The 25,070-nt window shown below is 42.3% G+C and overlaps 1 protein-coding gene across 3 annotated transcripts in view; it reads left to right on the forward strand.

The window, feature by feature from the left end:
- ACTN2 (actinin alpha 2) overlaps nucleotides 1-19,679 on the forward strand; it is a 76,290-nt gene extending 56,611 nt beyond the window's left edge. For all 3 annotated transcript variants that reach the window (XM_050770724.1, XM_050770716.1, XM_050770730.1), the window contains 9 exons: nucleotides 3,530-3,638; nucleotides 4,992-5,132; nucleotides 7,315-7,497; nucleotides 9,784-9,918; nucleotides 10,839-11,018; nucleotides 11,878-12,024; nucleotides 15,391-15,456; nucleotides 16,700-16,858; nucleotides 18,144-19,679. In XM_050770724.1, coding sequence (XP_050626681.1) covers nucleotides 3,530-3,638; nucleotides 4,992-5,132; nucleotides 7,315-7,497; nucleotides 9,784-9,918; nucleotides 10,839-11,018; nucleotides 11,878-12,024; nucleotides 15,391-15,456; nucleotides 16,700-16,858; nucleotides 18,144-18,302 — 1,279 coding nt within the window. In that variant the 3' untranslated portion in view covers nucleotides 18,303-19,679. The remainder of the gene's footprint in view (nucleotides 1-3,529; nucleotides 3,639-4,991; nucleotides 5,133-7,314; nucleotides 7,498-9,783; nucleotides 9,919-10,838; nucleotides 11,019-11,877; nucleotides 12,025-15,390; nucleotides 15,457-16,699; nucleotides 16,859-18,143) is intronic.
- Nucleotides 19,680-25,070: the final 5,391 nt, after the last annotated feature.

Consider the following 25,070-nt stretch of genomic DNA (forward strand, 5'->3'; position numbering starts at 1 on the left):
CATTTTGGGAGGCCGAGGCGGGCAGGTCACGAGGTCAGGAGATCAAACCATCCTGGCTAACACGGTGAAACCCCATCTCTACTAAAAATACAAAAAAATTAGCTGGGCGCGGTGGTGGGCGCCTATAGTCCCAGCTACTCGGGAGGCTGAGGCAGGAGAATGGCGGGAACCCGGGAGGCGGAGCTTGCAGTGAGCCGAGATCGTGCCACTGCACTCCAGCCTGGGTGACAGAGCGAGACTCCGTCTCAAAAAAAAAAAAAAAAAAAACAAAAAACAAAACCGAGGGCACTGCCGCACATGTGCAGAAGAGACGTCAGGGCCCCACTTTGCTTTATCATCCCATAAGTGCTGTTTCACTTTCATGCGTTTGGTTTTATGAGAAGAACTAACACGACAATTGAGCCTAGGCTGGATTTAGCACGGAGTGAGTGTTCTCAGTTCCCACTTTGTGTAGTGTGAGCCTTGGGGCGCCGCTGCCCTCAGGGAGAGGAGCCTCCATGCCATGTTTCTGAGCTTTCTTCAGGTCCTTTTCCCTTGTAATAAAGACGACATTTTATTCCCTACTACTTTCCCCACCATTATGATCACTGATACATCTGTAGAGTGTTTAGAGCCAGTCACATAATGGTAACTTCAAAAATTAAATAATAAAAATTTATTTCAGTATATTACGTTTTAAAACTGCAATGTTCCTCACTTTTGACTGGAGAAAATTAGCAGATGGGGCCTTTTAAAAGAGATCCTGGCTGGGCGCGGTGGCTCAAGCCTGTAATCCCAGCACTTTGGGAGGCCGAGATGGGCGGATCACGAGGTCAGGAGATCGAGACCATGCTGGCTAACACGGTGAAACCCCATCTCTACTAAAAATACAAAAAATTAGCCGGGTGAGGTGGCGGGCGCCTGTAGTCCCAGCTACTTGGGAGGCTGAGGCAGGAGAATGGCGTGAACCCAGGAGGCGGAGCTTGCAGTGAGCTGAGATCCGGCCACTGCACTCCAGCCTGGGCGACAGAGCGAGACTCCGTCTCAAAAAAAAAAAAAAATAAAAGAGATCCTGTGTTTCAGTCTTGCCCATATAAACTCTTTTTTGTGATCTTTATATCCACTTCGTGCACTATATTCATAGCCTGTAGATGGTCTTATTTCCCATGCTTCTTGAACATTGGCTTTTTCATTGCTCAGTAACAGGTACAAGTGAAATAAAGGGATGAAAAGGAACTCAAGCTCTTTAGTGCTCCATAATAGCTTCCATGAGCAATTTGGAATGGCTTTAAGTGTTGCCCATAAAATTTAAGTAATAATTGTATATTATTATTATTCCTGCCATCCCCAGTGCCTTTGTCTTCACACAGGTTAGAGATTAACCACACATAGAACTCAAGTATGTGCTCATCTTATTGTTATTAACATCCTTTTCCATTTTGACCTGTCCTTCAATAATAAATCAAACTTTTTGTGCTGTTCTCAAAGTACACAAACAATAGTTATGCATAGTTATGCAAACCCTAACTCCTTGAAAGCATGTATGTATAGAACCATTGCTTACGAATTAGAGGAAGAGAGAGAGACTCTGCCCTAAAAGTATCCCTGGATGGGTGAGCATTGTTGTCTCCGTCATGAAACAAGAGAAGGATTCCTACGTTTTTGTTTCTGGAGAAGTCTTTCTTCTCTTTAATGTCTGAAAATCCATAGCCTTCTCATTTTATATTCAGGGTTGTGCAAACTGCTGGTGTGTTTTGGTTGGTTTTGTTTTTTTGTTTATAACAAGTAAGACAAGAATCTTAGTCGACCTTGGTCTAGTGAGGAGTATTTGTATGTAGAAAGCTGCTGTTTGCTCTTGAGAACTGGACAAGCTTTAATCAGGTGATAGGGAGCTTCTTATCCACTGGAAAAATACTCAGATAGTAACCATGTGCATCCCCTTTATTCAGTAACAGAAACAAGAACATTCAGTAAGCACAAATTAGTGTTATTCAAAGGATGAAAAGCAGCGAACAACCACTGCCTTAATTTAAGGTTAAAAAAGAAGTAAACGAACTTAAGCTTTAAGGAAATGGATTTGGTAGGGTAGAAGGGGACTTTTCAAAAGTTGTCTAATCCTGGACTGTTTTTGAAGAAGCCTCCCAAAGATGTCTTTAAACTTCCATAGTTCTTGATTTATATCTGAATGAAAAAGATGATTAAGTTTTGTACAGGATTCAAACTTGTTATCTCTGGAGGTACTGGGTTAAGCTTCTAGTTAAGAATTTGCTTTAGGTTGAATGCAGTAGCTCATACCCATAATCCCTGTACTTTGGGAGGCTGAGGAGGGAGGACTGCTTGAGGCCAGGAGTTTGAGGCCAGGAGTTTGAGGCCAGGAGTTCGAGACCAGCCTGGAAACACAGCAAGACTCCATCTCTAAAATTTTTTTTAAAAGAGCCGGGTGTACTGGCACATGCCTGTAGTCCCAGCTACTTGGGAGGCTAAGACAGGAGGATCACTTGAGCCTAAGAGTCTGAGGCTGTAGTAATATATGATCATCCCGCTGCACTCCAGCTTGGGTGACAAAGCAAGACGCTGTCTCTTAAAAAAAAAAAAAAAAAAAAAAATTGCTTCAATAGTGTGTGCACAGAAAGATCCCAGGTAGAATGCATAGATGGATCTGGCAAGGAAAAGTAAGGATTTAGTGAGAAATCATTTTGCTCTTGCTTGTCACACTAGTGGCATTAGATAAGTCAGAACCTCTCTGTCTCTAAATGGAAGAGCTCAGTTCGGCCCCATTTCAGAAATCCCTCTATGTTAGAGAAAGTCATGGTGCAATTCTGGACCTGATACTCTACCCAGTGGTGAGACCAAGTGCCCTTTTAGCGAAGCCAAGGACACAATGTGGCTCAGGCTGACTCCTCCCTCACAAGTCACTGTGGCTGCATCCTGGCCTACAGGACTGTCTTCCAGGTCAGACAGTGATATCTAACCTTCACCCACAGGGATGTTGCCACTTAGAAATAATGCTGTCTGGGGGCCTCTCCAAGAAAAGGAAGGGAAAATAAATGGAGCCTGCGGGATTAAGAAGACAGCGGTTCTCTCTGTTTAGAAATCTGTTGGCCAGCAAAAGTTTTATGAATTCTTCTTGTAATTTATCTGAGAAGAGTGATGTTTACAGTGATGACAGTTAACAGAACCCTGAAATACCATCCCAGTTCTCTATGAGATTTTTATATTTTATTATTTTTTTATTTGTATAAATGTTGGGGGGATAGAAGTGCAGTTTTGCTACATGTGGCCAAGTCAGGGTTTTTAGGGTAGCCATCACCCAAATAACATACATCGTATGAAATTACCCTAAGTCATTTTTCATCATCCACCTACCCTCCCAGCCCCTCACCCTTCTGAGCCTCCACTGTCTATCAGCCCGCACTCTATGTCCATGTGGATACATTTCAGATGGTTTTGTTTGTTTTTAAACTTCCCTGTTGTTTTTCTTTTTTAGCCCATGTTCATTTTCTCTCATCATCTGGAAAAGTTAATCTTTATTTATTTTCACTTTTAATAGTGAACTGGACTATCACGACGCTGTCAATGTCAACGATCGGTGCCAGAAAATTTGTGACCAGTGGGACCGACTGGGAACACTTACTCAGAAGAGGAGAGAAGCCCTAGAGGTGAAGTCTTGAAGCCACTTGTTGACACGAAATCTTTTAATAGAAGCTCTTTAATGAAATCACTGGTGTTCGTCGTCCGTTTCTCTGTGGCATGAAACAGGTTGTCTAGTGAAAGGAACCTCTAAAGAAAACATGAAAAGGGAAGAAAGAGGGAAATGGGAAGTTGGGAGCTTTGTGCTGTAATTTGTCCAGACAGCAGCGAAGTATATTTTTCAGTTTAAAAAAATCCAGGGGCGATGAGATTACTGCATAAATCTACTTGGTATTGGGCAGTGACAGTACATTTCCAAAAGTCCTTCTGCCTGAGTAAATTGAGCTGTGAGTGAGTCAGGAAATCAGAGATGTGCAAAGGGAAGATGGAACCAAATGTTGAAGTGAGTAAATTGATGGGAAACAGAATTGGGATGAATTTGGCCTCATCTAAGTGTAAGACACAGTGGGTAGCTGGTGTCGAACTGCCCCTTGTTGTCTTTAACCATGGAAGACATCTCCTGCGTGAAGGAAATAAGCAGTTTATCAGTTCCCCGAGTCTTTTCTCCTTGACTCTGATGACACTTTTGAGATAACGCAATATTAAGCTCCCCAAATGCCAAATGGCTGTGACATATCTGCTTAAAGAAAGAGATGTCGAGAGAGAGAAAAGACCAGACATGTAACAGAGACAGCGCAAAATGTTTTAGAACAGGAGGGGAAAAATGAACCTCATTATGGAAGGCTGAAAGCTATGGAGATGCGTTCCCCTTCTGCCCCCGCTTGTCTGCCGTGGGAAACAAATGCAGGATCATCCTGTTGCTTGAGACCTTGTGCCTTCATATGCCCAGAAAGGCAAGAGCTGATCTGTGTTAAATCCTGACTGAGGATTTGAGAACATGAATTCTCAAATTCCCTTCTGTGGTCCCTTCTCTCTCCACTAGGCAGGTGACTTTGGGAAAGGCACACTTCTCTGCACGTGTTGACTCTAAAACGTGGAAGATGCCCCTGCATTTCCTGCTAATCTGGCACAGTTAGGGAATCAGGTCCTCTTACAAAGTCCTTTTTTAGCTGAAAGCAAGTTAGAGTAGGCCGTATGTGGAGTCTCAGTTTTCAGAAAAGTAGCATGTAGTGAAGTACTTTAGACACTTTACAAATGAGGCTGCTCTGGATGTTATTAAATCCTTCTTTGATTCAGAAGGCACCTCAGAGACCTGCAGGGCTCAGCCTAATCGTTTGAGCATCAGGTAATCTTGTGTAGACACATGCTAATATGCTTAACAGAATGTCAGAGAATAGTCTGTTGTTAGGGAATGCATACTTACACTTTCAGTGAATTTATTCATTAGTCTATGATAATGCTTGCTTCTCTTTATTCTTCAGAGAATGGAGAAATTGCTAGAAACCATTGATCAGCTTCACCTGGAGTTTGCCAAGCGGGCTGCTCCTTTCAACAATTGGATGGAGGGCGCTATGGAGGATCTGCAAGATATGTTCATTGTCCACAGCATTGAGGAGATCCAGGTAATGGAACCCCAGCTGTGTATGCCCTGTGCATTAGAAGTGAGTTGTCATTTAAACTTAGAGTTCTGTTATTTGGTTTCTCATTTTCTTTCTTTTAAAAAAAAAAAAATTAACAAATGTGGCTAGAAAGCCCAAATTACCCTTGAACCTTAGCTGAAAAATGTGTTTACTACTCTGTGTTGCAAACCTGTTAACATCAATCAAGTAATGGTGAATATGTCTCAAAAGCTGTGTTCTTTAAAAAAGAATACTGAGGCTGGGCACAGTGGCTCATGCTTGTAATTCCAGCACTTGGGGAGGCCAAGGCGGGTGGATTGCTTGAGCTCAGGAGTTCGAGACCAGCTTGGCCAATGTGGCAAAACCCCGTCTCTACAAAAAATACAAAAAAATTAGCCAGGTGTGGTGGCGCACGCCTGGAGTCCCAGCTACCGGGGAGGCCGAGGTGGGAGGATCGCTTGAACCTGGGAGGCAGAAGTTGCAGTGAGCCGAGATCGCGCCACTAGATTCCAGCCTGGGTGACAGAGTGAGACCCTGTCTCAACAACAACAACAACAACAAATGCTGAATCATTGAGCAAAATAAACATGTGTACTTGGAGTTACTCATGAAAAAGTTCTAAGTGTACTAGCTGCTGAGTTAACTACTTTGCAGATGTGTGCATATGACTGTTTATTTAGATCTTCAGAGTGGGTGGCAGATTGTAAACCATAAGAAGCCACAAATCAGCACCTACCTTTTGCCTACCACCAATCCAAAATGTTCTGCGTATAGTTTTTTCTGGAACTTCAGAACCATAAACAAAGCTTCTAAGTGGTGATGTTAGGGAGGAAAGTTAATCTCAATTAGCCAGGACATAATTTATTTAGAGAATTTGTACAGTGAATTTGATGTATAATAGAATAAAAAGAGAAAATACTTTTTTTACTTTTTTTTTCTATAAAATAGATATGTCATCAGAAAGAATCCACGTAGAAGGGAAATCCTGAAGGTTGGCATTTGAAACCACACCTCCTACCAGGAGCCGTCTAGAAGGGTTTACGCGTGCATGTCAGGGGAAAGAGAGTGCTTCCGTGAACATTGGAGTTGCCTTTTGAAAGAGGCTCTGATGGTGTTTCCTGCATGCACTCTTAAGCGCAGGCCGACAGTCTAAAATCGTTTATTTGTGGAATAAGGGAGACCTCTAAGCACGCCTTGGAAGTCACACTCTTTGTCAGAACTCTGTTGGCAGCTGATCTGTTGCTGCACCTAAAGAGAACAGTAGCTTCACACTCAAAGGTGCTCCAGGAGGCAGTGAGGTCTTTGAGCAGCTGAATTTGCAGGGCTGCTCATATTCGGGTCAAAGAATAGGTTTGATAAATGGCTCTTTAGAGCGGTTTCTGGGAAGAGTTAGTTTCTGTGGCCTTTTCTTTTTGAGGAGTAGGGATGTACTTTCTGGTTTTCTTTAGGGATAACAGTAGCAAATGTCAGATGCTTTTGTAGGACTACAAAGGTAACACTGGCCATTAGAAAGGGCATCTAAGGGCTGAGCGTGGTGACTCACACCTGTAATCCCAACACTTTGGGAGGCCCAGGCGGGGAGGATCACTTGAGACCAGGAGTTTGAGACCAACCTGGGCAACATAATGAGACCCTGTCTCCACAAAAAAGAAAAAGAAAAAAATTAGCCAGGCATGGTGATGTATACCCTATAGTCCCAGCTACTCAGGAGACTGAGGCAGGAGGATTACTTGAGCCCAAGTGTTCAAGGCTACAGTGAGCCATGATTGCGCCACGGCACTCCAGCCTGAGTGACCTAGCGAGACCCTGTCTCGAAAAAAAAAAAAAAGGAAGTGCCGCTAAGTTAAGTTCTGCTCGTCAGCAGAAAATAAGAAAGACCTAAACAATAGCTGGTGATCGAAAACAGTGAAAGGAAAACTGATTAAAAAAAAAAAAAGATTTTTAAAAGACTCTGGGTGAGTAGCCATCAATCAAATTAATAGTCATCGTGATATCCTTTTTCCATTTTCCAGGAACTTGACTTCTGTGTACCTAAAGAGTTTTTTCTAAAGCATTCAGAATGTGTTTTTCTCCAGAGGTTCTTGCAATTAACAAGGCATTTACTTGTGTGCAGAAAGGAATATGGAAGCCTATGAAATTAACACTCAAGCCACACTGTTTTTCTCCTCTTGTGTCTCGGGTGTAGAGTTTGATCACTGCGCATGAGCAGTTCAAGGCCACGCTGCCCGAGGCGGACGGAGAGCGGCAGTCCATCATGGCCATCCAGAACGAGGTGGAGAAGGTGATTCAGAGCTACAGTATCAGAATCAGCTCCAGCAACCCGTACAGCACTGTCACCATGGATGAGCTCCGGACCAAGTGGGACAAGGTGGGTGGCTGAGGGCCTGGTGTGGGACCAGGGGGCATTCTCGAAGCTGAAGTTGAAGGAGGAAGTTAACGCCTCGGGGACTTAGGGTGACAGCCTCATTTTGCGTCACAATCAGGATTTTCCTTTATCCCAGATTTCACAGGCCAAATGTGATAAACTCTTAAGGACCCTCCAGCAGCTTCTGCAGTTTGTGGGGAAAGAAAGCAGAGATTATTTTACTTAAGGAACATCTTACAAATGTTGACGCAGCCGCTATAGGTTATGACCCTAATGCCATAAAGGAAATGGTTTTTAAAGCCCCAACTGGAAATTTGGTTCAAAACTTGCTTACAAGTACTTATAGTACTTTTTAAAAGAATTTTTAGAATATGATATAGACATGTCCCAGATGTGTGTGAATTTTAAATGCAGAAAAATTGCTTAGAAAATTACATCTTGGCAATGAAAGTATTCATACTAACTTGCTGCCTTTTAAATTTGGGGCAGCTATCGACAAATGTAATTATGGTCCAAATGGGATAATTTGAGCCCTTTTGCCTCATTTTTAAGATTGAGACATTTCTTTTCATGGTTGAAATTATAGCACAGTCAGTCATCTCAGTATGCCAATCATAGTTTTTGAGGAATAAGTCCACCACATTGGTCTGAAGTGGCTTTTACTATAAAAACACACATGCAGCAAGATGGTTAGAAACAGTGCAAAAGACAAAAACAGGTATGAGGAAGAGGAGAGTATTCATCTGAGAGACAGTGGTTAATTAGCGCATCTGAGCTTTAAATTTAGCTCTGGTCTTCCTAACAAACACCCAAAAACAGAAAGGAAGCAAACTGAGTTAAGTAGTTTTCGTAGGGGGGAAAAAAAGGAAATATATCATTTTTTAGTTTTCATTTTTATTATGTTCATTTTTTTGAGACAGAGTCTCACTCTGTCGCCCAGGCTAGAATGCAGAGGTACAATCTCAGCTCATCGCTGAGTTCTGCCTCCTGGGTTCAAGCGATTTTCCTGTCTCAGCCTCTCTAGTAACTGGGATTATAGGCACCCGCCACCACGCCTGGCTAATTTTTTATATTTTTCATAGAGATGGGGTTTCACTATGCTGGCCAGGCTGGTCTCAAACTCCTGACCTCAGGTGATCCACCTGCCTTGGCCTCCCAAAGTGCTGGGATTACGGATGTGAGCCACCACGCCTGGGTAGAAATACATCATTTTTTAAAGTGAGACAAACTTTTCTCCCATCAGTAAGTTATAAAGCAAATGGATTTTTGTTTAAAAAAAAAAGACAATAATAATGCTTTTAGTAGCAGTTTTGCAGATGACACAAAGAAAGATTTTTGAAGTAGCTTTTTTCTTTTCCATTTATTGAAAGATAATGGAGGCATAGTATTAAAACGTAACTCACAAATGGAACAGAAAGGAAGCAGACCAGGTGTATACTCTTCTGTGGGCCAGCATGGTATAAGAATCGAACTCATGAACCCAGCGCGGGCTCTTCACATTTTGGTGTCATGAACTCCTCTGGCAGTCTGGGGAAGCCTGTGGATTCCTCTGATAATAATGTTTGTAAATTTATAAAAATATTTAATATTACAAAGGAAACAAATTATATTGAAATGTAGTTATTCAAATATCTCTAAAGTTATTGTAATGTATGTGCTTCTTTATGAACACATTTAAAACCAAGATCTAACAGCAGGTCTAATAATTTTGGAGTAGTGCAGAGTGTACGTGATATTTATTGCAAGAGGCAGGCATAACTGTAACGTTAGTATAGAATGTCTGTGATTTCTGTTGTGATAAGATCACAGGGACTGCTAAATACTGCTGCAGATTTGCTGTCCACATCATTCATAAACAAAGAGAGTGCTAAATTTTAATCTGTGATGGTGAATATAGACATGTCAGTGTTCCCTTCATCCAAGTTCACAAATCCTCTGTACTCTGGACCTGGCCCTGACTTGGTTGGGCAGCAGGCCGAGAGCCTCTGGCTGGAGGGGAATGGTCGCTGCTCCTACTGCAGGCTGTTAAATACCCTCCACCTCATCCTGTCTTTCAGCAGGCACTTGGTGGCACTAGATGGCAGTCAAAGCTAAATCAAGCTCATCCTCTAGTCCCTAGAGTAGGGACTCCTTCTCCCTATCCTCCCTCTTCCTTCTCCCCACACCCTCCTCCATTCCTTTCTCCTTCTCCATTCCCACCCCAACCCCTTGAACTATTCCCACATTCTGTGGTCGTTCCTGTGAGACCACAGCTGGCCTCTAACCCTTGTTGTCCTTGGGCCCTGACAGGTGAAGCAACTCGTGCCCATCCGCGATCAGTCCCTGCAGGAGGAGCTGGCTCGCCAGCATGCTAACGAGCGTCTGAGGCGCCAGTTTGCTGCACAAGCCAATGCCATTGGGCCCTGGATCCAGAACAAGATGGAGGTAAGCCATGCCCTCCCAGGCGCTGTTCACAAGCCCTGCGATAAGTCCCTTAGCCACGCAGCAGTGACACCGCACATGCTGTGGTTTCCAGCCACCCACTCAATCAGGTGGGAGCACCGTTCTGTTATCACCCCAGGTTTATCTTTCAGCCCCTGGCTGTTGGGGACAGTGTGCAGACCGGGGCACAATACCGAATGCAGGAAGCGGGCACTCAAGGAAGGAGAGTGGGGTCTTGCTAGGTTCTGTTTATTCTCTCACTAAAAACGGTGACAGGGCTTTTTCTCAGTTTTTGGCCTTTGCAGGGCCTAGACTTCAAACCGTCTGTCCCTACAAGGAGGACACGTGAAGGCCCACAAATGCTTTGCATTTTCAGAACATTTGAGGGACAGTGGTCTTTAAATAACACTGTTGTCCTTTGATCATCAAGAACAGCCAGGAGACATTTATTGACCCACGTATTTCTTGCCCCACCACCCTTTTGGTGTTAAAATATTGACTTTTTTCTTTAAGGGGAGACCATCTAAAAATATAAGAAATTCTGATGGAGGAAGCATCTTGTGGGTCTTAAATCTGTCCGGCAGCTCCACCCATGCAGCCCACCCCCAGCCTCCTCCAGAGCAGGGCGGCTCTGCCCAACGGCATTTCCCTCCCGTGGCAAGAAGCCGACAGGACTCAGCTCTAACCCCTCTTGCCTCTCTGTTTTGGATCTTGGTTGACTTTTTTCCCATTCTCTAGACAGACTAGAACTAGACCTTGTTTTGTTCTATGATGCTCACTGAGAAAAGTGAGCCACGTGACACCGGCCACTGCCTGACGCTGGCCCAGCACCCGATGCAGGGTCTGGAACGGCGCCTCGCACCGAGCTCCCTTAGAGGGCACTTCACTTTGTTTCTGTCTGCTTGCTCACTCGCCTCCCTCAGGAGATTGCCCGGAGCTCCATCCAGATCACAGGAGCCCTGGAGGACCAGATGAATCAGCTGAAGCAGTACGAGCACAACATCATCAACTACAAGAACAACATCGACAAGCTGGAGGGAGACCATCAGCTCATCCAGGAGGCCCTTGTCTTTGACAACAAGCACACGAACTACACGATGGAGGTATGGCAGCCAGGCACGCGTGCGCCGCTCGCTTCTCACGGGGACCCCGCCACCTCCCCAGGGTCCTTTCTTCATGCACATGTCCTTCTTTGTTCCTGCTAAGACCTACAAGTATGAAAGTTAGGGATCTTTAAGCCTTTCCAGTCACTATTTGTGGAAATGCTTCGTGAGCTTTATCGAGAACTATATGATATTCCTGACAGTGACGTTATCATTATTATTATCACCACCATAAATTCGCTACACTTCTTCAAGGTGAGTGCCAGAAGCTGGACTGTTGCATTTCCACCAGTTAGGCCCAAACTGATCTCTCTGGGAGCCCGGAGGTATAACTCAGGGCTCATCCTGCTACTTGGTAAATGGGAAAATATTTTTAGTGACAAGAGTATATCCTACAGAGTGCCTTCTGTCACCGTTAGAACCCTGGTGATAAGAGTATATCCTACAGAGTGCCCGCTGCCACCGTTAGAACCCTGGTGATAGAGCATATCCTACAGAGTGCCCGCTGCCACCGTTAGAACCTTGGTTGTAGAGCATATCCTACAGAGTGCCTGCTGCCACCGTTAGAACCCTGGTGACAGAGCATATACTACAGAGTGCCCGCTGCCACCGTTAGAACCCTGGTGATAGAGCATATCCTACAGAGTGTCCGCTAGAAAGCTGTAAGTACTTGTGAGTACTTCTCACTGCAGAATCTTACAACAGATGACAAAGTAGAATTTTTTTTCTAGTGCAGGGAAGGCGATCCCGAGCCTTGCTTAGTAAGCCCTCTGAGTCGGCTGTGCCGTTATGAAAGTAAGAGGCAGCGTTGACATGCTGGAAAGACCTGGAACTGATCTTTCCCCTTTTCCCTCAATAGCACATACGTGTTGGATGGGAGCTGCTGCTGACAACCATCGCCAGAACCATCAATGAGGTGGAGACTCAGATCCTGACGAGAGATGCGAAGGGCATCACCCAGGAGCAGATGAATGAGTTCAGAGCCTCCTTCAACCACTTTGACAGGGTACCACTCTCTACTTACTTGAAGGGCAATACTGGGGACATTAAACAATGCATCTGAAATAATATGCGTGCTCTCGGGTTAAGTCTTAAGGCTCCCCAACATTTACAGGGAAACAGGATCGTTTATGACAAAAGAAAATCGCCACCAAAACTAAGTGTCCTAAGCTCTGATGTTGCTCAAGGTGACACAAAGTCCAGGTTTGTGTGCTGTTTCATGCAGATCGCTTAATAAGAATGCATTTCTAGTTGACATCAAAGCTCATTTGTTCTAAGTCAAAGTGTATTTTTCACAAAATCTGACTGTTGGCTTTAGGTCATTTTGTAAAGACTTAAATACAAAACTCTGATACGCTTTTCCTAAGCAACTGTTTAGGAAAAGCATCTGGTCATAATTTAACCTGTTCTTTCAACATACACAACTCAGTTTTCTTTTTTAATTAACAAAATTGACACATGATCTCTTTTAAGGACATGCACCAACAAAATGGTGATAATTTTCATAGTAAAGGCATATAAAAAGATAAGTGCTGCTTTTAAAATATTATCTTGTATTTTGATTTGAATAATATTGAGTAAAACCAATTCTTTATGAGAAAATACTATTTACTAATCCTGTGGCTGAAAGTGAGTGACTATTAAGGCTACACTCTAATTTTTTTTTTTTTTTTTTTTAATGAGATGGAGTCTCGCTCTGTCACCAGGCTGGAGTGCAGTGGCACGATCTCGGGTCACTGCAACCTCCTCCCCCTGGGTTCAAGTGATTCTCCTGCCTCAGCCTCCTGAGTAGCTGGGACTGCAGGTACCCGCCACCACGCCAGCTAATTTTTGTATTTTTTTTAGTAGGGACAGGGTTTCACCATGTTAGGCAGGGTGGTCTCGATCTCCTGACCTCATGATCCACCCACCTCGGCCTCCCAAAGTGCTAGGATTACAGGCATGAGCCACCACACCTGGCCTTTTTTTTTTGAGACGGAGTTGTGCTTTTGGTGCCCAGGCTACAGTGCAATGGTGCGATCTCAGCTCACTGCAGCCTCCACCTCCTGGGTTCAAGCGATTCTCCTGCCTCAGTCTCCCAAGTAGGCATGCACCACCATGCCAAGCTAATTTTTTGTATTTTTAGTAGAAACAGGGTTTTACTATGTTGGCAAGGCTGGTCTCGAATTCCTGACCTCAGGTGATCCACCTGCCTCAGCCTCCCAAAGTGCTGGGATTACAGGCATGAGCCACCGCGCCTAGCTACGTTCCAATTCTTAAAGATCACTAAAAGGAGTGTACCATTACTTTGTATGGAGCCCTGTTATGATTTGCAAATGTCCTTCAGTGGTTCCTAAAATGCCTCTGGGCTAGATAGACCAGTCAGATTTGGGCCTGTTAGAGGGTTCAGAGCTAGGCATTAGTGAAAAATTATACACAGAGATGGATATTGATGTTCTTATAGTTTCAGCACACCTTCATTGTGCAGAAATGTGCTTTGATTTGACCTAACTGTATTCATTAAAGCCCAAGTCATTTTTCTTCCAAGGAGGGAAATGATGGCTCTTCATCCCGGCACACAACCATCTCTTATTGAAAGACACTCTTATTCACTGGGGCTGCGTTAGAGGAAGAAAGCACATTGATTTGAATCCAAGGTGATCACAGTCTTTTGCAACAAAAGTCCAAGGAGTACAGTGCAGAACTTGCCATGTTTAGAAGTTTGTTCAAATTAAACATGATTCTTTGTCTTCTGGGGAAAATAGTTTGCTTACTGTGTAGTGGGAAGGGGTGTCATGTCAGGGATACGGATCCACTCGGCTTCGTCTTTTCATTAAATGGTAAAGATAGGCATGGCAGGGGGCACAGAGGCTGTGAATGGAGGGATTCTTCGTGGGCATCAGAGAATTAGAGAAGGTTTTACAGCATAGGTATAACACGACCAGAGCTGTGCTGCAAAAAAAAAAAAAAAAAAAAAAAAAAAAAAAAAAAAAAGCCAGACAGCACATTTAAGATAAAGGATAGACATAAGGGAAGGAGAAAAGATGAGAAAGTTAGTAGAGGGTCAGACCCGTGTCTGTTTGGAAAAGTGAGAGAGAAGGAACATGAACTTCAGGGCTGAGGGATAGGAGCGGTGGGAATGAAGAAAAGAAAAGAGGTAGATATGAGATTGAGACAAATCTGACAGAGGCGAACAACAGGATTTGGGGGCTAAGGGAGAGGGTGAGATGGAAAGTTCAAACCATGAAGACATGGGAGAAGTGGGACTCAGCTATTGCAAAAGCAGGAGGAGTCCAGGTCTAGAGTTTTGGGCTGAAGCCTGCAGGAGTCACCGTATAATGGCCCTGTCCAGCAAGAGTCTGGAGAGTAAGAAGAGAGAAGGCCCAGATCTTAGGGAACTACTACATTTATGGGAGGCAGAAGAGCCAGAGGAGGAGCATTAGAGAAAGTGGAGGAGAATCGGGTCAAGGTGGGAAGCATCACTTCAGAGAATGCTGCTGAGGAATCTGGCGGTGACTGAGGGCAGAGTACATGGGTGTGAGGACAGACACATAAAGTCTCTTATTCATAGAAAAAAAGAACTTCTGACATTAGCTTTTGGGACTGGCTGTTTCATGGGCAAGCGCAAACAACAGAAAATAGCCTTCTATTTAATAATTCATATGGCCAATAACCAGTGTTTTCTTCTCTAAGTGTGTACTGATGCTGAAACATTAGCCATCCTTTCAAAACCCTCCAGGGAATCTTCAGCACAGCTGTGCGCTTCACGTCACATGCAGGGCTTTGCATTGACACCCCTGTTTCTGTGGAGTTGGGTCGCAGTTTGTCCTGACCTGGCCTTTCTCAGCTGGGAAACTTGTCCCTGTGGACCCCTTCTTGCACACTACTCTGTGTAGACTCTCATTGGATTTTTGGGAGCAGCTGACCTTGCCACACATAGGGGCCACTGCGTCCTGGCCCAAGGGCCTAAGAGTAGTTGCTTTTTAGGTGTTGGAGCTCTAGGAATGTGCTCATCTCTGCAGGAATTTTACAAATGATGACAACCTGGGATCATTGAGAGCATCATCATTTCTTAGAACATTTACGATATGTTCTGTCATCAGTAGGTGGCAGTAGTGAGCTCTCAACTGGTTCCTTTTGCTATTTTCTTGAGTGTGTGGTCTCCTTTCGTTTTTGTCTGGTCTTTACCCTCCTCTCCCCTCTTTTTGATTTTTAAGACACTAGTTTGTAACATCCTTGTGCTGGCTCCATCCTTCTTGCAAGTCAGTGGTGACATTTATGACCTTGGCAGAGCTCGAAGCGCTTCTCTTACCAGATCTTTGTTCAGTTGGTCAAGTAGTGTTGCCCGTCTTGCTCTGTGCTCACCTGCTCTGTCCTTTGTTTTTGCCAACAGAGGAAGAATGGCCTGATGGATCATGAGGATTTCAGAGCCTGCCTGATTTCCATGGGTTATGACCTGGTAAGACAGAAGTTGAAATTGTGTACTAAGATTTGATATTTTATTGAGTTTGGATTTCTATTATAGAAGATTATAAGCTCAAACCAAGGTAGTGCATTTGGGATTGGTTCATTTTCATTATATAGGATAAGATTTTTTGAAGGTCTCACTGTTGCTATATAAAAATAAAGTCACGGGGCCTGGCACAGTGGCTCACGCTTGTAATCCCAGCACTTTGGGAGGCCGAGGCGGGTGGATCACCTGAGGTCAGGGATTTGAGACCAGCCTGACCAACATGGTGAAACCTCATCTCTACTAAAAATACAAAAATTAGCCAGCCATGGTGTTGGGTGCCTGTAATCCCAGCTACTCAAGAGGTTGAGGCAGGAGAATGACTTGAACCTGGGAGGCGGAGGTTGCAGTGAGCTGAGATTGCACCACTGCACTCCGGCCTGGGCGACAAGAGTGAAACTCTGTCAAAAAAAAAAAAAAAAAAAAAAAAAAAAAAAGTCACAGAACCAAAGCATTTATTTTTATTCAATAATTGGTCAGATGATTTTTTCTAGTGAAGGAGATGAGAACATAGGCTTTTTGATTTTTTTAAACAGCTTTACTGAGATATAACTCACGTACTGTGGTTTACCTATTTAAAGTGTACACTTCAGTGGCTTTTAGTAGCATCCTGATGATTTTTGAAGTGCCTTTTCCTCTAATATGTTGAAAGGTAAAAAAGGTTTAGTCATAAATCAGCCAAGATAAACTTACATTTCCTCTGGGCTGGAATAGTCCTAGAATATCCAGTGCTTCTCTGTTACCCATTAATGGGTACTTTTAACCTGGCCTGCCTCGATTCTCTTAGGGACTGTAACCTACAGTCGTGACAGCCGTGTTCTGAGCTGCCTTCAATTTGGCAGCATCGCTTTCCTAGTTCTAATCTGAGAAAAGGGTTCAGCTCTGGCTTTGACCTAGTCTTCCATAATTACATTCCGTGACCCATGAAGGCTAGCAGTGGGGCCCAGAGAGGAAAGAATTCTGACATTTACAAGCTTCTGGTTTGAAGCTCCAGCAACTTTTAAAATTATTTGGTAGCAGTAAACCTAAGTCACCCTTAAGGGGAGTCTCGTCCAAAGACTGAAGGGAAACACAGGTCAAACTTCAGTTTTCAGACATAAAAGAATTGGCGTGTCACTAGGGAAAGAATGAGAACGGCTCTGTTGAGAGCTGCATACCGTTCGAGTACATGTTTCTTTGCACTTTGCCCCAGGGTGAAGCCGAATTTGCCCGCATCATGACCCTGGTAGATCCCAATGGGCAAGGTACTGTCACCTTCCAATCCTTCATCGACTTCATGACTAGAGAGACGGCCGACACGGATACCGCCGAGCAGGTCATCGCCTCCTTCCGGATCCTGGCTTCTGATAAGGTCTGCATTCACAGATTTGCTTCTGCTTTAGCAGGAGTCCATTACGTCATTCTAACAGAAAAGGCAACAGTGTTATAAATAAAAACCATTTTTATACCAGTGTGTTTTATACAACATTGGCACTGATTTCAGAAAGCAGCAGGTAGATACACAACAATGGGGCGCTCAGCACAGAGGGAACAGACACGCCATTGCTGGCATTCGTGCTTGGCCTTGCATTGAATTTTTATAGAAGGGACAGTAGTGTGTTTGTACTTTTATGTTTGTGTGTGTGTGTGTGTGTGTGTGTTACTGGTTCAACCCCCATTTTACATTCTAGTTTGGTGACTGTGACTCAGAAAGAAGAAACCATGCAATTTAGATGTTATAAAACTGGGTACGTTCTCCCAAGGATCAATAACCCTGACTTTGTGCCCAGCAAAATCATGGAGCAAAGTTAAATATAGCTGTTCAGTCAGTAAAAAATTGGCAAACTTTTCATTACATGTAGCCTAGACCTTCAGGAGGAGTTTAATTGCCAGTTCAGAATTTTCATATTTTACCCCCCAAACAATAAAAACATCTCTATGTCTAAATTCAATTTGGGACAGGATTATTTTACCCTGTTTTCTGGCTGAGAGGATAATGAACATTACCACAAGGAGGTTAGCATGTTAAACACATTGACAGAGCCATATTTGTTACCTTAAAAATCAGATAAGACCAACTATTTTTAAAATAATGTTTTCTTTAAAATGAATCATTTACCTATGGGGTGAGGGTGGATGGGAAAGAGCCCAGCTGACTTAGAAGGTAATAAACCGTGGCTCCTCCAACCCCACTAAGAAACTTCTACTATAAATTATATAATATACAAACTATAATTATATAAATTATAATGTGATATTTGTGATTTACTTTGACTTTCACCAACCAGTCTATTTGGCTGGAATTGTCCTATTTCCCACTGAACATTTTTTTGCAAAGCTTCATCTTTTCTGGTATGAAATGCAGATCATAGTATGTATCCTTGCATTGTGGCTCAGTTTGAGAAGTACTAGTAATGCTCCATTTGCCTTTATGAAGCATGTCACCCTTCCTGCTGGCCAGGCCAGCTTCTAGATACACTCCTACAAGTACAACTTGGCTTTCTGGTAGTTGTCTGGTACTACTATGCCAATAGACTCCCTATTCTTTAGTCCTTTTGAAAAATTAAACAGATGCAAGAAATATGTCAGTATTAAGACTATTTATGTTGTGGTGTTTTCTACAACTGACTGCAAACACGTGTGTATTTTTTTTCCAGCCATATATCCTGGCGGAGGAGCTGCGTCGGGAGCTGCCCCCGGATCAGGCCCAGTACTGCATCAAGAGGATGCCCGCCTACTCGGGCCCAGGCAGTGTGCCTGGCGCCCTGGATTACACCGCGTTCTCCTCCGCGCTCTATGGAGAGAGCGATCTGTGACGCTGAGGTTCTGTAATCACTGATCCCATCAGAACGCAATAAAAGCAGCAGTCACAGTTGGTTTCCTGGAAACTTTGACAGGCTTTATTAAGTTGGGAGAGAGAGGGGGGAAAAAAAAGCCTCTTGTAGTTCAGTAATTGCCAGCAATATAACACGGCTAAAATGAAGTTTCTACAGTATATGACATAGTACGCTTCATAAATAGGTTTATTTCTGAGTTTTTAGCTAAATGTAATGAAATATCAGGTTGATTTCTTTGATTAAACGGAACAAATTACTTGAGTAGTAGGAAATTAGGAGGATCTAGGGACAGAAGGAAAGTGAAAAATGTGAAAATACAAAATACCCGAGATTTAAGACGGGGGTGGGGGGGAATCCACAAATTGGTAAATAAAGGTTTGCTATTTGTAAAAAATTTCATTTATCTCTAATATGCTTATGTGATTGCCCCTAGGGGAGTATATTTGGGATTCTAATGTTTTATTTTCATGCTTATCCAAAGATTACTATTGTGTCTTCAAATGAATTTAATTAATTGTGAGATGGAACTGCCAGGGATTAAAAAGACTATCAAAAAGATTTTTTGGCACTTACCATTTTTAAAATAGAGTTTATGGTCATCTCTTCATTATTTAGGGCTGGATGGTCAACTCAGTCAGTGATTTTTGCTGCTTCTCTTATCCTCCAGAGTAGAGACCTAAGGAAACATGGAAGTCAGTTTAATTGCCAGAGGGAAGGATGCAGTCACTAGGTTAAATGAGGTTTTTAGGATTATTTATTGATTCCAGGTTCCCATGCTTTTTGTTGGAGCTTATTAGTACAGGTTCTCAAGAGATGACCATATGAACGTGCTCTGTTTTTAAATAAGCAGGTTTCTGTAGTAGTGGTTCATCACAAGGCAAGTCAGATACCAGTATCCTTCTAGCTCTCCAATCAGGACTTCATTATGCCTCTCGTTTTATGACCTGGTAAGGAGAAGCCAGAGTTATCGTAGGAAAGGACTGATTCTCAGCAGCAGTGGAGGTGAGTTCTTTCTCTGCGGAAGCTTTACGTATGTTTTGGGTAGTAGGAATAACTAGATGTTTTAGCTAGTGTGCAGTGTGTGTTCAGCCCTGGGATTCGAGAGTGTATCCTAACAAGTCCCATGTCTGGTTCTGTGTCTAAAGGCCTGCTCCATGACACAGGATGCTACATGCACTCCCGCTCGCACATCTTGATCCACTGAATGTTCATTCTTCCTTTTTGCTCATACTGCTGTAGGCTATAATTCCCCCCTCTGTTTTTCCATCCTGTTGACAGCTTGTAGAGAATAAAGCAGGAATTATTTTTATATCTGAGTCCTTAATGATTAGGAAATGGATTACAAACAAACAAAAACAGTTGCAAACAGCAATTAAAACATTACTAGAGAAGCAGTAACATGCCTGTTACCTACAGTCTGTTGCTCAGATTTTTATAGATTTCCACCAGCAGCTGGAAATGTGATATTTCCATTCCAAGCTGTCTGACAGCTTGACTCTTTTTCCTACACTGGGCCATTTAGAACCTTCAACCTTTATGAATTTCACTTAATTTGCTTCATTATTAAGTAGTTGGTAGTTTCCAGATTCCTGAAATATTTGAATCCTTGAGTTTAATGCCAAACACTTTTGGGGTGGTTTAGATGAACTCTGACTCTATTTTATTTCAAGCAGGTGCTATATCCCAGCCATAAACTCTATAGAAAAGCCAGAAAGTTGTGCTTCCTTTGAGGCTATTAGGGGGATCTGTGATGTTTTAGGATGGGTGTGGGTAACTCATCTACCTAAACTTTTAATTTCTTTACAACCTTCAGCAAGAGAGCAGATCAGTACTTTCTATCTGCTAATAAATGAAGAAAGGAAGTAAACTCTGAGAAACAATAAACATGTTTATACTCTCATTTTAGGCATTATTATTTTTATTTCTGAAGCTGGATGCTCAAAAATTAAAAAGTTTATAAGTTTCTAAATTAAACTTAATTTATAAAAGAAAAAAGAATCCCTATTTTTGTTATTTCAAAAAATAACCATTACTTTGGTTAACTACAAACAAAATTCCTCACTTAAAGGTTCCATGAGAATTAAAAACAGTCATTGGATTAGCATTTGCCTCCCTTAAAGAATTAGAGACTGGCTTATTGGGTGGAGGGTGAACATAAGATGGAGAATTAACAATGAACCATTTAGAAGTGAATGATGGATGGCCCGGGCATGGTGACACACGTCTGTAATCCCAGTACTTTGGGAGGCCAACGTGGGTGGATCACTTGAGGTCAGGAGTTCAAGACCAGCCTGGCCAACATGGCGAAAACCCATCTCTACTAAAAATACAAAAATTAACTGGGTTTGGTCACGTGCCTGTAATCCCAGCTACTTGGCAGCTGAGGCAGGAGAATCACTTGAACCCAAGAGGTGGAGATTGCAGTGAGCTGAGATGGAGCCATTGCACTATCAGCCTGGGCGACAAGCATGAAACTCTATCTCAAAAAAAAAAAAAAAAAAAAAATTCAGTGGTGAATAGATTAGGAAGGAATTTTTTTTTTAATTAATTTATTATTATTATACTTTAAGTTGTAGGGTACATGTGCATAACGTGCAGGTTTGTTACATATGTATACTTGTGCCATGTTGCTGTGCTGCACCCATCAACTCGTCATTTACATCAGGTATAACTCCCAATGCAATCCCTCCCCCCTCCCCCCTCCCCATGATAGGCCCCGGTGTGTGATGTTCCCCTTCCTGAGTCCGAGTGATCTCATTGTTCAGTTCCCACCTATGAGTGAGAACATGCGGTGTTTGGTTTTCTGTTCTTGTGATAGTTTGCTAAGAATGATGGATTCCAGCTGCATCCAAGTCCCTACAAAGGACTCAAACTCATCCTTTTTTATGGCTGCATAGTATTCCATGGTGTATATGTGCCACATTTTCTTAATCCAATCTGTCACTGATGGACATTTGGGTTGATTCCAAGTCTTTGCTATTGTGAATAGTGCTGCAATAAACATACGTGTGCATGTGTCTTTATAGCAGCATAATTTATAATCCTTTGGGTATATACCCAGTAATGGGATGGCTGGGTCATATGGTACATCTAGTTCTAGATCCTTGAGGAATCGCCATACTGTTTTCCATAATGGTTGAACTAGTTTACAATCCCACCAACAGTGTAAAAGTGTTCCTATTTCTCCACATCCTCTCCAGCACCTGTTGTTTCCTGACTTTTTAATGATTGCCATTCTAACTGGTGTGAGATGGTATCTCATTGTGGTTTTGATTTGCATTTCTCTGATGGCCAGTGATGATGAGCATTTTTTCATGTGTCTGTTGGCTGTATGAATGTCTTCTTTTGAGAAATGTCTGTTCATATCCTTTGCCCACTTTTTGATGGGGTTGTTTGTTTTTTTCTTATAAATTTGTTTGAGTTATTTGTAGGTTCTGGATATTAGCCCTTTGTCAGATGAGTAGATTGCAAAAATTTTCTCCCATTCTGTAGGTTGCCTGTTCACTCTGATGGTAGTTTCTTTTGCTGTGCAGAAGCTCTTTAATTTAATGAGATCCCATTTGTCAATTTTGGCTTTTGCTGCCGTTGCTTTTGGTGTTTTAGACATGAAGTCTTTGCCCATGCCTATGTCCTGAATGGTACTACCTAGGTTTTCCTCTAGGATTTTTATGGTATTAGGTCTAACATTTAAGTCTCGAATCCATCTTGAATTAATTTTCGTATAAGGAGTAAGGAAAGGATCCAGTTTCAGCTTTCTACTTATGGCTAGCCAATTTTCCCAGCACCATTTATTAAATAGGGAATACTTTCCCCATTTCTTGTTTCTCTCAGGTTTGTCAAAGATCAAATGGCTGTAGATGTGTGGTATTATTTCTGAGGACTCTGTTCTGTTCCATTGGTCTATATCTCTGTTTTGGTACCAGTACCATGCTGTTTTGGTTACTGTAGCCTTGTAGTATAGTTTGAAGTCAGGTAGCGTGATGCCTCCAGCTTTGTTCTTTTGACTTAGGATTGTCTTGGAGATGCGGGCTCTTTTTTGGTTCCATATGAACTTTAAAGCAGTTTTTTCCAATTCTGTGAAGAAACTCATTGGTAGCTTGATGGGGATGGCATTGAATCTATAAATTACCTTGGGCAGTATGGCCATTTTCACGATATTGATCCTTCCTATCCATGAGCATGGTATGTTCTTCCATTTGTTTGTGTCCTCTTTGATTTCACTGAGCAGTGGTTTGTAGTTCTCCTTGAAGAGGTCCTTTACATCCCTTGTAAGTTGGATTCCTAGGTATTTGATTCTCTTTGAAGCAATTGTGAATGGAAGTTCATTCCTGATTTGGCTCTCTGTTTGTCTGTTACTGGTGTATAAGAATGCTTGTGATTTTTGCACATTAATTTTGTATCCTGAGACTTTGCTGAAGTTGCTTATCAGCTTAAGGAGATTTTGGGCTGAGACAATGGGGTTTTCTAAATATACAATCATGTCATCTGCAAACAGGGACAATTTGACTTCTTCTTTTCCTAACTGAATACCCTTGATTTCTTTCTCTTGCCTGATTGCCCTAGCCAGAACTTCCAACACTATGTTGAATAGGAGTGGTGAGAGAGGGCATCCCTGTCTTGTGCCAGTTTTCAAAGGGAATTTTTCCAGTTTTTGCCCATTCAGTATGATATTGGCTGTGGGTTTGTCATAAATAGCTCTTATTATTTTGAGGTATGTTCCATCAATACCGAATTTTTTGAGCGTTTTTAGCATGAAGGGCTGTTGAATTTTGTCAAAAGCCTTTTCTGCATCAATTGAGATAATCATGTGGTTCTTGTCTTTGGTTCTGTTTATATGCTGGATTATGTTTATTGATTTGCGAATGTTGAACCAGCCTTGCATCCCAGGGATGAAGCCCACTTGATCATGGTGGATAAGCTTTTTGATGTGTTGCTGAATCCGGTTTGCCAGTATTTTATTGAGGATTTTTGCATCGATGTTCATCAGGGATATTGGTCTAAAATCCTCTTTTTTTGTTGTGTCTCTGCCAGGCTTTGGTATCAGGATGATGTTGGCCTCATAAAATGAGTTAGGGAGGATTCCCTCTTTTTCTATTGATTAGAATAGTTTCAGAAGGAATGGTACCAACTCCTCCTTGTACCTCTGGTAGAATTCAGCTGTGAATCCATCTGGTCCTGGACTTTTTTTGGTTGGTAGGCTATTAATTGTTGCCTCAATTTCAGAGCCTGCTATTGGTCTATTCAGGGATTCAACTTCTTCCTGGTTTAGTCTTGGAAGAGTGTAAGTGTCCAGGAAATTATCCATTTCTTCTAGATTTTCCAGTTTATTTGCGTAGAGGTGTTTATAGTATTCTCTGATGGTAGTTTGTATTTCTGTGGGGTCGGTGGTGATATCCCCTTTATCATTTTTAATTGCGTCGATTTGATTCTTCTCTCTTTTCTTCTTTATTAGTCTTGCTAGTGGGCTGTCAATTTTGTTGATCTTTTCAAAAAACCAACTCCTGGATTCATTGATTTTTTGGAGGGTTTTTTTGTGTCTCTATCTCCTTCAGTTCTGCTCTGATCTTAGTTATTTCTTGCCTTCTGCTAGCTTTCGAATGTGTTTGCTCTTGCTTCTCTAGTTCTTTTAATTGCGATGTTAGAGTGTCAATTTTAGATCTTTCCTGCTTTCTCTTGTGGGCATTTAGTGCTATAAATTTCCCTCTACACACTGCTTTAAATGTGTCCCAGAGATTCTGGTATGTTGTATCTTTGTTCTCATTGGTTTCAAAGAACATCTTTATTTCTGCCTTCATTTCGTTATGTACCCAGTAGTCATTCAGGAGCAGGTTGTTCAGTTTCCATGTAGTTGAGTGGTTTTGATTGAGTTTCTTAGTCCTGAGTTCTAGTTTGATTGCACTGTGGTCTGAGAGACAGTTTGTTATAATTTCTGTTCTTGTACATTTGCTGAGGAGTGCTTTACTTCCAATTACGTGGTCAATTTTGGAGTAAGTATGATGTGGTGCTGAGAAGAATGTATATTCTGTTGATTTGGGGTGGAGAGTTCTATAGATGTCTATTAGGTCTGCTTGCTGCAGAGGAGTTCAATTCCTGGATATCCTTGTTAACTTTCTGTCTCGTTGATCTGTCTAATGTTGACAGTGGAGTGTTGAAGTCTCCCATTATTATTGTATGGGAGTCTAAGTCTCTTTGTAAGTCTCTAAGGACTTGCTTTATGAATCTGGGTGCTCCTGTATTGGGTGCATATATATTTAGGATAGTTAGCTCTTCCTGTTGAATTGATCCCTTTACCATTATGTAATGGCCTTCTTTGTCTCTTTTGATCTTTGATGGTTTAAAGTCTGTTTTATCAGAGACTAGTATTGCAACCCCTGCTTTTTTTTGTTCTCCATTTGCTTGGTAAATCTTCCTCCATCCCTTTATTTTGAGCCTATGTATGTCTCTGCGTGTGAGATGGGTCTCCTGAATACAGCAGACTGATGGGTCTTGACTCTTTATCCAGTTTGCCAGTCTGTGTCTTTTAATTGGAGCATTTAGTCCATTTACATTTAAGGTTAATATTGTTATGTGTGAACTTGATCCTGCCATTATGATATTAACTGGTTATTTTGCTCATTAGTTGATGCAGTTTCTTCCTAGCCTCAATGGTCTTTACATTTTGGCATGTTTTTGCAATGGCTGGTACCGGTTGTTCCTTTCCATGTTTAGTGCTTCCTTCAGGGTCTCTTGTAAGGCAGGCCTAGTGGT

Source organism: Macaca thibetana, chromosome 1 (genome assembly GCF_024542745.1).
Source record: "Macaca thibetana thibetana isolate TM-01 chromosome 1, ASM2454274v1, whole genome shotgun sequence".
Classification (NCBI taxonomy): domain Eukaryota; kingdom Metazoa; phylum Chordata; class Mammalia; order Primates; family Cercopithecidae; genus Macaca; species Macaca thibetana.